This window comes from Marmota flaviventris, chromosome 1 (assembly GCF_047511675.1).
Source record: "Marmota flaviventris isolate mMarFla1 chromosome 1, mMarFla1.hap1, whole genome shotgun sequence".
In the NCBI taxonomy this organism is placed as follows: domain Eukaryota; kingdom Metazoa; phylum Chordata; class Mammalia; order Rodentia; family Sciuridae; genus Marmota; species Marmota flaviventris.
The window spans coordinates 629,126-644,915 of record NC_092498.1 but is presented as its reverse complement, the minus strand read 5'-3'; the positions used below and the strand labels follow the sequence as shown (position 1 = coordinate 644,915).

The following is a 15,790-nucleotide window of genomic DNA, read 5'->3' as shown; positions in this document are numbered from 1 at the left end:
AGAAGGACACTACTAAGACAATAGTGGAAATATGAATATGTACTGCACAAAAAGGTATTACTGGAGTGTTAAATTTCGGATTTTGCAGGCGGTATAGCGATACCAGACTTCAAACTATACTACAGAGCAATAGTAACAAAAACAGCATGGTACTGGTACCAAAACAGGCGGGTGGACCAATGGTACAGAATAGAGGACACAGAAACCAATCCACAAAACTACAACTATCTTATATTTGATAAAGGGGCTAAAAGCATGCAATGGAGGAAGGATAGCATCTTCAACAAATGGTGCTGGGAAAACTGGAAATCCATATGCAACAAAATGAAACTGAATCCCTTTCTCTCGCCATGCACAAAAGTTAACTCAAAATGGATCAAGGAGCTTGATATCAAATCAGAGACTCTGCATCTGATAGAAGAAAAAGTTGGCTACGATCTACATACTGTGGGGTCGGGCTCCAAATTCCTCAATAGGACACCCATAGCCCAAGAGTTAATAACTAGAATCAACAAATGGGACTTACTCAAACTAAAAAGTTTCTTCTCAGCAAAAGAAACAATAAGAGAGGTAAATAGGGAGCCTACACTCTGGGAACAAATCTTTACTCCTCACACTTCAGATAGAGCCCTAATATCCAGAGTATACAAAGAACTCAAAAAATTAGACAATAAGAGAACAAACAGCCCAATCAACAAATGGGCCAAGGACCTGAACAGACACTTCTCAGAGGAGGACATACAGTCAATCAACAAGTACATGAAAAAATGCTCAACATCTCTAGCAGTCAGAGAAATGCAAATCAAAACCACCCTAAGATACCATCTCACTCCAGTAAGATTGGCAGCCATTATGAAGTCAAACAACAACAAGTGCTGGCGAGGATGTGGGGGAAAGGGTACACTTGTACATTGCTGGTGGGACTGCAGATTGGTGCAGCCAATTTGGAAAGCAGTATGGAGATTTCTTGGAAAGCTGGGAATGGAGCCACCATTTGACCCAGCTATTCCCTTTCTTGGTCTATTCCCTAAAGACCTAAAAAGAGCATGCTACAGGGACACTGCTACATCGATGTTCATAGCAGCACAGTTCACAATAGCAAGACTGTGGAACCAACCTAGATGCCCTTCAATAGACGAATGGATAAAAAAATGTGGCATTTATACACAATGGAGTATTACTCTGCATTAAAAAATGACAAAATCATAGAATTTACAGGGAAATGGATGGCATTAGAGCAGATTATGCTAAGTGAAGCTAGCCAATCCCTAAAAAACAAATGCCAAATGTCTTCTTTGATATAAGGAGAGTAACTAAGATCAGAGTAGGGACGAAGAGCAGGAGAAGATTAACATTTAACAGGGATGAGAGGTGGGAGGGAAAGGGAGAGAGAAGGGAAATTGCATGGTAATGGAAGGAGACCCTCAGGGTTATACAGTGGAGGGGGTAGAGAGAGAAGAGGGGAGGGGAGGGGAGAGGTGGGGAGGGGGGAGGGTGGAGGATGGGAAAGGCAGCGGAGCACAACAGTCACTAGTATGGCAATATGTAAATCAATGGATGTGTAACTGATGTGATTCTGCAATCTGTGTATGGGGTGAAGGTGGGAGTTCATAACCCACTTGAATCAAAGTGTGGAATATGATATGTCAAGAAATTTGTAATGTTTTGAACAACCCACAATAAAAAAATAAAAATAAAAATAAAAAAATTTCGGATTTTGAAGATTCTTTTCTGTGTGTATTTGTGGTACTGAAGATAGAACCCAGGGCTTCATGTATGCTAGGCAAGGGTTCTTCCACTAAGCTAGCCCCTAGCACTGTTATTTTATTTTGACAGGGGCTCACAAAGTTGCTGAGGCTGGCCTTGAACTTGTGATCCTCTTGCCTCCGCCTCCTTAGCAGCTGAAATTACAGGTGTGCCCCACTGCACCCAGCTTGAGGATCTTAATGTGGTTATAAAATGGAATACTTTAAAAATATATACACTTAAATTTGGGGGTAAGGAGGTCTACAACTGACTCAGTGTTTTCAAACCATGTGTGAACACAAGGCTGAGGACAGGTGGCAGTGCAGCCACTGGGAGGTCTCAGTGTGCTTGGAACCATTCTTGCCACATCTCTTCAACTTTGCAGTTTTTTAAGAGGAAAGAGAATGGAGGAAACAGGGGCCTTCCTCCCTCCTGATCCTGTAGGGAAGGGTCAACCTGTGTCCCCGGGCAACATGCTCCCGGCTCCACCTGTGACAAGGTCCATGCGCAGGAGCTTTGTCTTTCTTGTGAGCCTCATCACCTTCACTACTTGTGTGAAGGTGCATCTGAATCTGAACCTCATGAGTTAAGGCCCCCCTCACAGCTCCACCAATCATTCCTACCAAGGTCCACAATACCCAAAGCCACTTTCCAGTCCTCACTAGGCGAGCCCTGGCACCCTACACTGATACCCTCTCCTTACCTATCCCCCTCTGTATGGGTGCTCCAGAGGAAGCGGCCCTTTTCCCACTTACAAGGTTCTATAGGACCTAACCTGGCTACAGTTCCATATTCACCCTGTGCCTTCCTCCTTCCCAAGTGTGCCCTACCTCTCCATTACTACAAATCTCTAGGGTCCCTTCAGACCTCTGTCAGATGTCACCTCCTAGAGGCCTTCTCTAACCACCAAGCCCTCCTGCCCTTCCCTGCTTTGTAAATTTACATACTTAGCTTCTCTCCTTCTGCAACTGAAATATCAACTCCATTCAGGCAGAACCTCTGCTTTGCATGCACCATAGCTCCAACTCTCAGAGCAGTGCCTGGCACACAGAAGCACTTGACAACTCTGTTGAAGGACTGAATCCCCACCAATCTGGTGGCATACACCTGTAATCATAGCTACTTGGAAGGCTGAGACAGGAGAATTGCCAAGTTTGAGGCCAGCCTGGAGCACTTTTAAGACCCTGTCTTGAGATAAACAGGGTTGGGTATGTAGTTCAGTGGTAGAGCATCCCTAGGTTCAATTTGCTGTATCAAAAAAAAGACTCCTCAGTGCTGTATCCTCCCTGTCAGAGAGTCTCCAAAGAGGACAAAACACAGGGAACAGTCAGTTTTCCATAACACATGTTTGGAAATTTATTCCAATGCTATCTATGTGTTAGGGAACTATTTGAGAAAAAATGTGAGAAATTTTATGAGCAAGAAACACCTGGTAAATGCAGAAAAGTGTACCTTGCTCAGTGGAACCACCAGGATCACGCAAAACACACACGCCTTGGGCACCTGGCAGCCAAGTCCATCACATCTGCCTCTCAGCATAAGTACCCCACTCACTCACAGGTCCCTCCACTTCACCACCCCATCCCCTGGCCACGCTGATTGTCCCTCAGGCTAGCAGTGTCTTTGTTTCTCTCTTGTTCTCTTCCCGCACACAGGAGGGGCAGGTATGTCATGCAAGCATAGGCACCCACTTCCACTTATAAATTCCAATATTTGTTAAGGTAAAATGTCACAGTGTAGTACTTATGTGTTTCTTAGTGACTTAACATGCATAAAACTGCCATTTTAGTAGGTTCCAGTATTGTGGGGGAGAGGTACCAGGAATTAAACTCAGGGGCATCTGACCACTGAGCCACATCCCCAGCCCTATTTTGTATTTTATTTAGACAGGGCCTCACTAAATTGCTTAGGGCCTCACTGTTGCTGAGGCTGGCTTTTTTTTTTTTTTTTTTTTAGTTGTAGATGGATACAATTCCTTTATTTATCTTTACGTGGTGCTGACAATTGAACCCAGTGCCTCACATGTGTTAGGCAAGCGCTCTACCGCTGAGGCATAACCCCAGCCCCGAGACTGGCTTTGAACTTGTGATCCTCCTGCCTCAGCCTCCCAAGCTGCTGGGATTATAGGCATGTGCCATACCAATTTTGCAGAATGCAATGATTGTCAGCAACACACGTGTAAACACATAGCAGAACTAACTGTCCTTGGAGAGGTCACCCCAAACTGACTTATGTCAATACTACCTTTCTTTTTTTGCACTGGGAATTGAACCCATGGGTGCTCTGCCACTGAGCTACATACCCAACCCTGTTTTTTTATTTTTTATCTCAAGACGGGGTCCCACTAAGTTGCTGAGGCTAGCCTTGAACTTGCAATTCTATCTCAGCCTCCCAAGTCTCTGGGATTAAGGAATGTGCCACTGTGCCTGGAAAGTCTTCTTTAATTCTTATCAGATTGAATATGGGAAATTGTCCTTGTTACACAAAATGGAATTTCAACACTGAATTTTTGATGAAACCAAGCAACACATAACCTTACATATACCACTTTTATTTTTTTAACTATGAGCTACACAGGTACTTATTGTTAATAAAGCCGGTTAATTATAAACTAAAACTAACACTTCGTTAGTATGAGGCACAATTCAGAAGTCCACTGAGATGCCACTGGCTGCCAAGCTCATGGCAACAGGGGCCACTGGAGGAAAGGCGCCTTGGAACACCTGTCATCAGGAAGCCACTGATGTGCTCCCAAGTGCCACTTTTACCTTTTGATTTAAATTGATGTTAACATGTATCATCAGTTCAGCTGACTGTGGTTTTAGGAACACTGGGGCATGCTGTTTGCAACAACAGTCTTTTGGACTTTAAATACACATGTGTTGCACTCCTAACACAAACACACAAACGTCTATTGCCAAAGCCAAGAGGGCCTCCCCTTCCCTTCCACTCCTTACACCTGCACTCTGGCCCTGCAGAACCTCTCCAGGTTCAAACTGCCTTCTCCAGTCCTAGGGGATCCCTCCGTTCGACTGGTCCTTTAACTGGTTAACTCCTGTTTATCTTCTTCACTTAGCTCAGCCATCAACAGGCCTTTTGAATCTAAAAAATTTGCTATCTTATTTAAAATAGTGGTTGTTTCCTAAGGATGATATAAATGTATCTCATTTAGGGACATAATAATTTTGGGACTTTATATTAACACTTAACATCACAATAAAGCCAAACCACTTACGTCAAGTTGAACAAACTGCAAAAACTTTCCAACCAGCTCCTTAGACACTGCTTGCACAAACGTCTCACGCTTTTCCATGACGGATGAAACTGTTCAAATGGCATTTGTTTTGTAACCCTAATGGAAAACAAAAGCATACCAGAACTTACATTTGCAAATGTATCTTTTCCTATAAGATTTAACTTGGTATTAAATATCCAAGAACTTTGAGAAATTCCTGTACCAACTATGGTAGATCGTTTCTAAGAATACAAAATGCATAATAATCTGAAAAATGTTTTCTTCTCTGATATTATCAACATAATATCAATAATGTCATTATCAGTTGTTAATGAAGTTATCAACTAAGGAAAGAACAAATTCAAATGGCCCAAAGAAGCTCACCTCCTATCCCTTTTAGTGTTGAGAAGCCAGCTCAGGTAGATCTGAGTTAACTCAACAGCAGAACAGGTTGGTCCCCAATGATGAATTCTGAAGATTCTTCCTTTCTAAAGGGTCATTTTCCCAACAGGAGGATCCTACCTACAGTCTTATTCAGCATGAGCTTGTTATTCCAAGTGAGGACCAGGTGGCTCTGGGGACACCTGGAAACTTGTTTAGAGGTGCATTAGGCATGCCCAACCTCAGTGCCCTCCTCTCTGCCCCTGTGGATTAGAGCTCAGGGGACTCCCTGCACCCTCCTTCCCAATGAATCCTATTTACATTTACACCACTGCTAGCCACGCCCTACTCTAAATATGTCACCTAAAGATGAAGTAATAGCAAATGATGGGACATATTTGCAACAGAACCCCTCACTTTAGGAATGACAGGAAGATCAGTAAAAGAGGAGAGAATGGGAAAAAGAGGAGGCAAGGGAAAGGGGGAAAATGGGGATGTAAATCAAATTGCTGGTATGTATTGTTTTGTCAAAATGAACCCAAATACTATGTACAACTATAATGCTCTAATAAAAAAAGCCATAAAAATTTAAAACATAACTTGCATTGCTATAAATAGAGCAATATGAAAATTACTGGTGATACTTTTGAGGATAGGAAGTCATCTTAACATATAATCCTAGTTTTTAATTTCATCTTTTTTTTTGTTTGTAGTTGAACACAATATCTTTATTTATTTATTTTTATGTGGTGCTGGAGATTGAACCCAGGGCCTCGCCCATGCTAGGTGAGCGCTCTACCGCTGAGCCACAACCCTGCCCTAGGTTTTAATTTCTAAAGTGAACAAACAAAAGTAGAATACAACCTCAGTCTGATGAGTCCCCACATATGTAAACCTACATACAGCTATCTAATCCCTCAACTCAAGTGGTTGAATGATGGGCAAAAACTCCTACAGACCAAGAAACTGAAGAGGGAACAGAGACTGGCCAGCAACAAGCTTGAAGAATAATAATGGTCAGCACCAATTCACCGCTTTAGAAAACTAAACAATAAGATACAGTAAGCACATGGAGTCACATGCCCCAGACAGGCAGATCTGAGACCCTCCCCTTTGACCTGATTCTTGTCACTTTTTCCAGTTCCAGGGCAGGGTCCTATTTGAGTCAGACCCAGATCCAGAGCTGGGTCCTTGCTAGGTCAGTCCCAGGTTCAGGGACAGATCTTCCTTAGATCATCCCAGGTCCAGAGTCCTGTCTGGATCAGTTCAGTGTCCTACCTGAGTGAGTCCTGGGTCTAGTGTAGGGACTCTCTGGTCAGTCCTGGCTTCAAGGCTGGAGTCCTGCCTGATTCAGCAAGCCCAGGGTCTCTCGTCAGTCCCAGGTCCAATGCTGGGATCCTGTATGGCTCAGCCCTAGTACTAGAGTAAAGTATCTCTAGTCAGTCCCCTTGTCCAGGGCTGGGGTCCTGCCTGAGTCAGTCTCGGGCCCAGGCTGGGGTACCTCTAGTTGGTCCCCAGTCCAGGGCTGGGGTCCTGAGTCAGTCCTGGTTCCAGGGTGGGGTTTCTCTGGTCAGTCCTGGGTCCAGGGCTAGTATCTCATCTGAGTCAGTCCTGGATCCAGGGCTGGGATACCTCTAGTCAGTCCCCAGGCCAGGGCTGGGCCTGAGTCAGTCCTGGGTCTAGGGTGAGGCTTCTCTGGTTAGTCCTCTGTCGAGGGCTGGGATCCTGTCCCAGACAGTCTCCTGTCCAGGGCTGGGGTGCTACCTGAGTCAGTCCTGAGTCCAGGGTGGGATTTCTCTGGTCAGTCTTGGGTCTAGGGCTGGGATTCTGCCCGAGACAGCCCCCTGTCCAGGGCTGGGGTCCTGTCTGAGTCAGCCCCCTTAGGGCAAGGATCCTCCCGGAGTCAGTCCCCAGCTCAGGGCTGGGGTCCTGACTCAGTCCCCTGTCCAGGGCTGGGGTGCTATTCGATTAAGTCCTGGGTCCAGGGTGGGGTTTCTCTGGTCAGTCCTGGGTCCAGGGCTGGGGTCCTTCCGAGTCAGTCTCTGGCCCGGGGCTGGGGTCCTATCTGAGTCAGTCCTGAATACAGGGTGGGTATTCTCTGGTCAGTCCTGGGTCCAGGGCTGGGGTCCCGTCGGAGTCAGCCCCCGGTCCAGGGCTGGGGTCCCGTCGGAGTCAGCCCCCGGTCCAGGGCTGGGGTCCCGTCGGAGTCAGTCCCCGGTCCTGGGCTGGGTCCCGTCTGGTCAGGCTCGGGTCCAGGGCCGGTTCCGCTTCCCGGTGCGGTCGGGGTCTCCGCGGCTACTCGCCCGCGGCCCGTCCGTCCCCACACCCCAAGTGCCAATCGCGGCCCCGGGCAGAGGGCTGAGGCAACCCGCCCGCGTGGCGCTGCCTGCCCGCCCGCCCGCCCGGTGCCGGGCCGTGGACCCACTCGGCTACTCGCCCGGTGCTCACCTCGCCCCAGACCCGCCGTTTCCCGCGCTCGGACCAGATTCAAACACACCCGCCGGCGCCCTAGCGCGCCCGCCCTCCTGCGCGTCATCTATGGGTGCTCTCGCGAGAGCTGTGGCGGAGGCCCCTGGTACCACCCACACTTCCGGGCGCGCAGGCTCTCTGGCCCCGCCTCCTGGGCGTGGCCTCGGGCCGCCGAGCCCGGTCTGGGTCTCGAGGCCATAGGGCGCAGCCGGCCGGTCTCCGCGGCCTGTGCGTGCGCTGACGTCACCGCGCTGGTACGTGTCCTGCCGCCTCCTCGTCGGAGGACGTGGAGGAGGCGGATGGGGGCAAGAAGGGAAGGAAGAGGAGGAAAAGCGGGGTGTAGGAGAAGGGAGGAGGAGTTGGAGAAGAGAAGGGGCAGGAAGGGAAGAAAGGAGTTGGGGGAGGGGCGGCAAGTGGAGGGGGGAAAGGCGGGAAGAGGCATGGGAGGATTGAGGGAGGGGAGGAGTTGGAGAGGAGAGGGGCCGGAAGAGGGAGGAGGGAGGGGCGGGGAGAGGGGTGGGAGGATTGAGGGAGGGGAGGAGTTGGAGAGGAGAGGGGCCGGAAGAGGGAGGAGGGAGGGGCGGGAAGAGGGGTGGGAGGATTGAGGGAGGGGAGGAGTTGGAGAGGAGAGGGGCCGGAAGAGGGAGGAGGGAGGGGCGGGAAGAGGGGTGGGAGGATGGGGAGGGGAGGAGTTGAGACGGGGAGGGGCCGGAAGAGGCGTGGGAGGATTGGGGGAGGGGAGAAGTTGGAGAAATGGGGGCGGGAAGAGGAGGGAGGGGCAGGGAGAGGGAGGAAAAGGAAGGAGGAAGAACCGGAGAGAAAGGGAGGAACGAGGGAGAAGAGTGGGAGCAGGGAGGATGAAAAGGAAGAGGATGAGTGAGGAGGGGAGGAAGGGGAAATTATGGCTGAGCAAGTGCAAAGGGGACCCACAGGTGCATTAGGAAGCCCATACCCCCAAGAGGCTCTATGATGTCTGTAAATTCTTTGCCCAATATTTTATTTAGTTTTTGTCAGCTAAAAACTTGATTGGTTTTTCCAACTTTTGTTGAAAGTAGAGCCTTAGAAACCACTGGGCTTCCCAGATGTTTTACCCAGGCACTTAGGGCCATTCCCTTTTCCTTTTTCTAGGAAATTTACCAAAAAACCACTACCCAGGTACATTTGTGATGTCTGTTGCTCTTCGTTTGAAGGCATATTTGCCAATACAGTTTTTTAAAATTAAAAACTGACTACTGGGTCTAAATGTTTTTGTCAGACCTTGTACAACTACAGATTGAAATCACTAAATTTATAGGAAATGTTCTAAATAACCCACTTGTTGAATGCAGACCTCACTGTCAAGCCAGTCAGCCAAATTACAGTTAACCTTGTCCAAAAAAAAAGATCTGGGAGTATATGAACCATTGAAAAATAGCACATTGCTATGGATTTTTAGGGTTTGGTTGTGGTGCCCCCCCCCCCCAAAAAAAAAATGGCAATGCAGGAATGCTCAAAGGTGAAATGATTAGATTATGAGAGCTGTAACCTGATCAGTGGGTTAATCCAAGTGATAGAGTAATCATTTGAATGGCCTAACCTGGTGTTAACTAGGGCAGGTGGGCATGGCTAGAGGAAGTGGGTCTCCAGGGGATGTGCCTTGGGGATTATATATCTTGTCCCTCTGCTTCCTTGTTGCCTGTCCTAAGCTGCTTTCCTTCCCCACACCCTTCTGCCATGATGTTCTGTCTCACCTTGGGCCCAGAGCTGTGGAGTTGGCTGACCATAGACTGAACCTCTGAAACCATTAGCGCAGATAAACTTCTCCCTCTAAATTGTTCTTGTTAGGTATTTTGGTCACAGAGAGCAAAGCTGACTGTTAGGTTTGGATGTGAGGTATCCCCCAAAAGTTCACATGTGAGACAGTGCAAGAACAACATTCAGAGGAGAAATGATTGGTTGAAAGAGTCTTAACCCAATCAGTGATTTAATCCTCTGATAGGGATTAACTGAGTGGTAACTGAAGTAGTAGGGTGTGGCTGGAGGAGGTGGGAATTGGGGTGTGGCTTGGCGTGTATATTTGTGTCTGACCAGTGGAGTCTCTCTCTGCTTTTTGATCATCATGTGAGATGATTCCCTCTGTCACACTCTTCTACCATGATGTTCAGCCTCACCTAGAACACTGAGGAATGGATCTGGCCTTTTATGAACGAAGACCTCAGAAATTGTAAGCCCCCAAGTAAACCTTTCCTCTTTTACAGTTGTTCTGGTTGGGTCCTTTAGTCACAGCAGCGAAAAAGCTGACTAAAACACTAACACAGGTTTGAGTGTGTCCCCTCTAGGAATCTGTGTTGCAATGTGACATTGTTGGGAAGAGAGGCCTATGAAAGGTGACCAGGCCTGGAGGGCACCTCCCTACTGGGCAGGATAAGGTACCCTTATAAGAGGTCTGCAGGGAGTCTGCCCCTTTGCCATTTTGCCCTCTGCCATGTGAGGAGAAGTATCCTCTTGCAAGTGGGACCCTTACCAGACAGGGAGCCTGCTTCTGCCTTGAGCTTGCACTTCTCAGCCCCAGAAGGGGAAGAAATAAATTTTAGTTTTTCGTAAATCACTCAGTCTCAGCTTGGTGTGGTGGTGCATTTCTGTAATCCAAATTACTTGGGAGGCTGAAGAAGGAGGATCACAAGTTTGAGGCCAACCAGCTTCAACCACTTAAGCCCTGTCTCAAAATAAAAAGGATCGGGGATATAGCTCAGTGGTGGAGCACCAGTGAGGTCCATCCCCACGCTTCCCCCCATTTTATTTTAATAATGAACAAATTACAGAGTCAGGAATTGTAGCACAAAACACTAAGACAAGATGGTGCATCTTTTCAGATCCCCCTCCACTCCTGTCGGTGGGGGGGAGCCTGCTGCCCAGCAGACCACAGCCCCCATTTGCTGTAGTTACAGGCGAGTGCAGCCATTGCTGCAGCATGGGTCAGCGTCTCGGGCAAGGCCTGTCTTCCCAGGCTTTCTGCTTCCATCCCAGGAAGTAGAGAGGGAGCCCCAGAAGCCAGTCTGCCCCCTCCAGAGCATGTCCTCCCAGCCCACCTCCTCTCCTGCTCCACCCTCCTGCTTCTGCACTCCTCCCCAGTTCCTAAAGCCTCACACCATGTGCACTGCAAGCAGCCACCTGCTTTACCTGCCCTGTGAGGACACCCCACTCCTGGGCCACACTTTCTCATGCCCTAAGTGTCTGGGCAGGGTTTTGTTTTCGGCACTGGAGCCTAAAGGTCTTGATGAGACTGAAGTGGCACTGCCACCAGAGGAGCCAGTCCTGCCCAGAGAAACAATGTGAGCAAAATGCAGCTGGGTATTATGTAACTCAATACATCAAAAATATCACTTAAACAAGTAGTATAGAATGATGGGTGGACTACTAGGAAGTTGATGTAGCAAGGCATGGCGAGCCAGAGGAGAGAAGGAGACCCCCAGATGTGCCACACTGGGGATTTGAATCACAGCGGGGAGTGGGCAGGGATGGGGCAGCTGCCTGAGCAAGTGACCACAGTGTGCAAGACCTTTGCAGCAACAGGGGCTGTGTCTGGGGCTGCTCCTGCCACACGCCTGCCTCAGCCAGAGAAAGGCTTTGTGAGAGTCACCATGTTCCAGCAGACTCCAGACAGGAGGTGTTGGCCCTGAGTCCCCACTAAAATCAATGAGTTCTTTAAAGAGCAGACCTAGCTGGGCCTTCAAGAGCCAGTTGTGCCATCAACACAGACTAAACACTTCTCTCTCCACAATGTTAGAATTTGCTGAATGGCAATAAATTCACGGCTGCCATTTAGGGGCTGCCATTCACTGGCTGCCATTCACTGAACACCTGCAGGTCACCTGATAGGCAGGCAGCTGCTGAATCTTTCATCCCATTCTAATATGAATTTCTAATATTGATTCTGCCGGTTATCGGTGATGAATTCAGCTTCCTCACATGTTGAAGATTTATATTCCCAAATGAAGGCTTTGTCCTCTGCAGCCTTGTTCTGTTATCTTCATGGTGTACACTGACATGTTCCAGATGCTGCACCATTTATTCAGTACTCATGTTTTCTGTTTCTCTCATAGAAGCACTCATCTCCAGATGACTTTACCACTGTTCTTCCCCAACCAGACTTCAGTCCGACCTGACTTCTAAAAGGGAACTGCTTGCCCACACTGCCCTTTTCCTTAGGGTAGTAAGGAGCTCCTAAAATCGGGTGGGGGTGTAGCCAGAATTAGACAGGCAGTCAGTATAGATGGGTAAATCGAGTCAGGTCAGATCACGGAAGCCAATTTTGAGTGAGTCTGGGAAGTTGGAGACTGTCCCCTGAAGGATTGAGATGTTAATTCCTTCAGAGCCCTTCCTCCACCCTTATCAGGAACTTCCCCCTGCTCCAAACTGTTGCCAAGGTAACATGTCCCAGAAGTTGCCCCTCCCTGCAGGAAGCTATAAGGTTGTTAATTAAGCTATAAGGTTGTCCTTGACTGCTCCATCCTGCCCTTCCCACTCAGCCCACCTGTTTCCTACCTTTTGGGCATCCCACCAGCATTTCCTAGGCTTACTCACATACTCAGAAAGGAGAAAGATAAGGGGAAGAGGGCAGGAGAAGAAAGGAAATCTAGGACATATAAAGAGGGCAGAACACCGGGAGAAGTCTATGTTACCCCTTTTTAAATAAACCCTACTTCATATGCGTGCCTAGGCGTGCATCTCTAATGTTCAAATTCACCCCACCCTAACCCCTACTGATCGCTCAGTGACATCATTTACCCTGGGGTTAAAACATCTGGTCTGGTCACCTCTCCCTCTTATGGGGTGAGGACAGCCTGCCAGAGGCTTCACTCTGAGCTTGTCAGGGTGGGGAGAAGTGACTTGTTGTGTCTCAGGCCATACTGGAGGGCTCCTTAGGTGTGCCTGGTAGGACTGCAGGCTTCAAAATGGAGTTTTAAAAATGGAGTTGCTTAGGCTCAGGCCTAAGGCCATCCTCACAACAAGATGTAGGTCCATCCCCAAATTTCTTAGCTGCTTGCTTTAGGGTGGCCTCCTTCTTATTGGAGGCTAAAGTTTAGCTAAGTAATAACATAATATCTTTCCAGGGGAAGTCAAACACCTGGCATAAATTCTGAAACATCCCAATGTATTTATTTAGATCCTCCAAAAATCTCCCTGAATTTGTTCTTATCTGTTTTACGTTGGGGGCCCCCTTGATTTCTCTTCCTCAGTAGGTGATTCCATAAGGCCTTCTCTCATGGTAGAGATTGAGGTTAGGCCTGACAACACATGAAAACAAGGCACTTTCCTGATCATCTGTAATTTCCCAGTATGTCGACTAGTGGTCAATCTACACACTGATTTGAGAGAGAAGCTCCCAAATGAGTGACGGAAAATTCAAGTTTTCTCCTTCATCAGAGAAAACTATTTATCCAATATATTAGGGACATCTCCCTAAACTTGAGCTTCATTATAGTCCAGAAAACCTGTCTCTCATCACCTGGCTTTGCCAAAGTTATTTCCGGCCTCCTTTGGGAAAGTGCTAGGGTCCCAGTTTGCCTGTGCCAGAGACCCTGGGAGGATTCAGACTTAAGGGCGTTACTGCTTTCCTCCCTGTCACTATAACTCCTAATTACGAAAAACCCATGAAAAAAAGAAAATAATTGTATATGTCTTAAGCTGTTGTGTCTCTTGCCGTCCTGTAGACTAAAGGGATCTCCAGAAGGTAAGGGGACATCTATTGGTTGTTGGCGTATAACAGACACCCCTTTCCAGAGGAGCTGAATGGAGGGTTAGTTAAAATAGAATGCCTCCCTCATGCCGCATTTTTTTTTTTAAAATACATTAAGTACATCTGAGCACAGAAACAGTAATGGGAGATTTTAAACTGGCTGGTGAAGACTGACTAAGTGAACAAAGGGAACTGGATGTTTTCTTACTAATCATCCCATGTCTTTCTCTCAGTCCTACAATCTGAATTGCTGGTGTTTCTGATCTGCTAAGGAAGGAGAGCATTCAGGAGGGAATGGATGCAGGGGTGGGTGTTGCGTGGCCCACAGGAGGCAAATGTAATGGGGCTTTCCCTCAATGCCATTCATCTATCAATTACCCTAGATACCCCTTAGTGGGGTCGGGAGGGGGTTCAAAAGAAGGAACCTTAGGATTTTTGCCTGAGTGTAGCTCAGGCTGGAAATTCCACAGTGGTTCCATACTCCTTCCTCCACCTCCACACATCCAAGGCAGATAGGGACTAGGATACTGTGTACTCACGCCAATTGCTCTCCAGGCCTGGACAGAAGAGTAGGAAGTGGCTTCGGCAGAACCCAACATGCCTGCTCTGTATTGAACGGGTGATTGAGAGCTTCTAGGCCGGGAAACCTTTCACCTGAGTCTTGAAGAGTGGTGGCTGCACTAACTGCATTTAAGTAGCCAACTGGTGCCCATCATTCCGCCAAAATGAAGGAGACAGAAAGATGCACCTCAAACAGATGTGGGGTGTGGGGAGAGGAGCTTACCTCGGTGTAGATCTGTGTGGAACCTCCAAATATGATACCGCTGGTTATCTGGTTATCGTTGACCAGTTCTGCTCCCTCACATGTTGAAGTCTGAACGTTAGAGAAGCACACCGAGGAAAGCATATGAAGCAGGGCTTATTTAAAAAGGGTAACACAGACTTCTCCATGAGGGAGAAGGGGGCCATAGCTGGTACCCAAGAGGTGAGGTGTTCTGCCCTTTTTATGTGTGCTAGGCTTGTTTTGTTCTCCTGCCCTCTTCCCCTTATCTTTCTCCTTCCTGAGTACATGAGCAAGCCTAGGAAATGCTGGTGGGATGGCCAAAAGGTGGCCACGTGTCCATGTGCTCCTGATTCTATCACGTTGTGCCTTCTGGTTTTACTGGGCAGATGGTGGCTGTTTACTTGTACAAATAACGTACAGAGTCATTATACTTTGGCTCAGGTATTCAGCGTAGAGTAAGTAGTTCATGACCAACTACAATTCTACAGAATGGAATAACTAAGGATTATGCACAGCCTGAGAGCTGCTGTTCTGCACCTCACGGGCCCACTCAGGGCAGGCCTGGCCTGAGAACTAGGAGGAAATATTTGCAAAAAGCTCATCTGAGGGCTGAGGTGTGGCTCAGAGGCAGAGCACTCGCCTAGCACCTGTGAGGCACTGGGTTTGATCCTCATCAACACATAAAAATAAAATAAAGATATTTTATCCACCTAATTAAAAAAAAGAAAAAGCTCATCTGATTGCAGGGCTGTTACCCAAAACACACACACAACTCCCAACTCAACTAAAAGAAAGCAAAACCAGCCTGATGAACAACAGGCTAAAGACCTTAACAGACACTTCATAGACACCTCATGAAAAAGAGACACAGATAACAAACAGCATGTGCAACGGTGTTCTGCATCATGTCATTGAGGAAAAACAAATTAAAACAACACCACTGTACACCTCTCAGAAAGGCCCAATCAAGCCCTGACCATACCTGCTGCTGGTGAGGCTGTGCAGCAGCGGGAACTACTGACTGTTGCTATGGGAATGCAAAATGGTGCATACACACTTGTAACCCGAGATCAGCAGGCCAAGGCAAGAGGAACCCACAGTCAAGGCCAGTGGCAGCCTAGCCTATTTGTCTCAAAATAAAACACATATTAAATAGGGTTGGGGACTCAGCTCAGTGGTAGAGCACTTGCTTAGCATGTACAAGGCCCTGGGTTCAATCCCCAGCACTGCAAACAAACAAAAGAAAAAAAGTCATACCCTTACTATACAATCCAGCAGTCACTTTCCTTGATATTTACCCAAAGGAGCTGAAAATTCATGTTCACACAACCACAGGCACACAAATGTTTACAGCAGCTTTATTCATATTGCCCAAACTTGGAAGCTACCAGGAGACCTTTCAGTGAGTGAATGTCATTCAGCACTAAAAAGAAATGGGCTAATAAGCTAGGAAAAG

General features: G+C 47.7%; 1 protein-coding gene across 4 annotated transcripts in view; it reads right to left on the bottom strand.

The window, feature by feature from the left end:
• Ncapg2 (non-SMC condensin II complex subunit G2) overlaps positions 1 to 8,303 on the bottom strand; it is a 68,761-nt gene extending 60,458 nt beyond the window's left edge. For 2 of the 4 annotated variants that reach the window (XM_027923854.2, XM_071610619.1), the window contains exons 1-3: positions 7,811 to 8,303; positions 6,641 to 6,781; positions 4,982 to 5,098 (exon numbers count right to left, since the gene is read on the bottom strand). In XM_027923854.2, coding sequence (XP_027779655.2) covers positions 4,982 to 5,059 — 78 coding nt within the window. In that variant the 5' untranslated portion in view covers positions 5,060 to 5,098; positions 6,641 to 6,781; positions 7,811 to 8,303. The remainder of the gene's footprint in view (positions 1 to 4,981; positions 5,099 to 6,640; positions 6,782 to 7,810) is intronic. The other 2 variants (XM_071610613.1, XM_071610623.1) reach the window with 2 other exon arrangements.
• Positions 8,304 to 15,790: the final 7,487 nt, after the last annotated feature.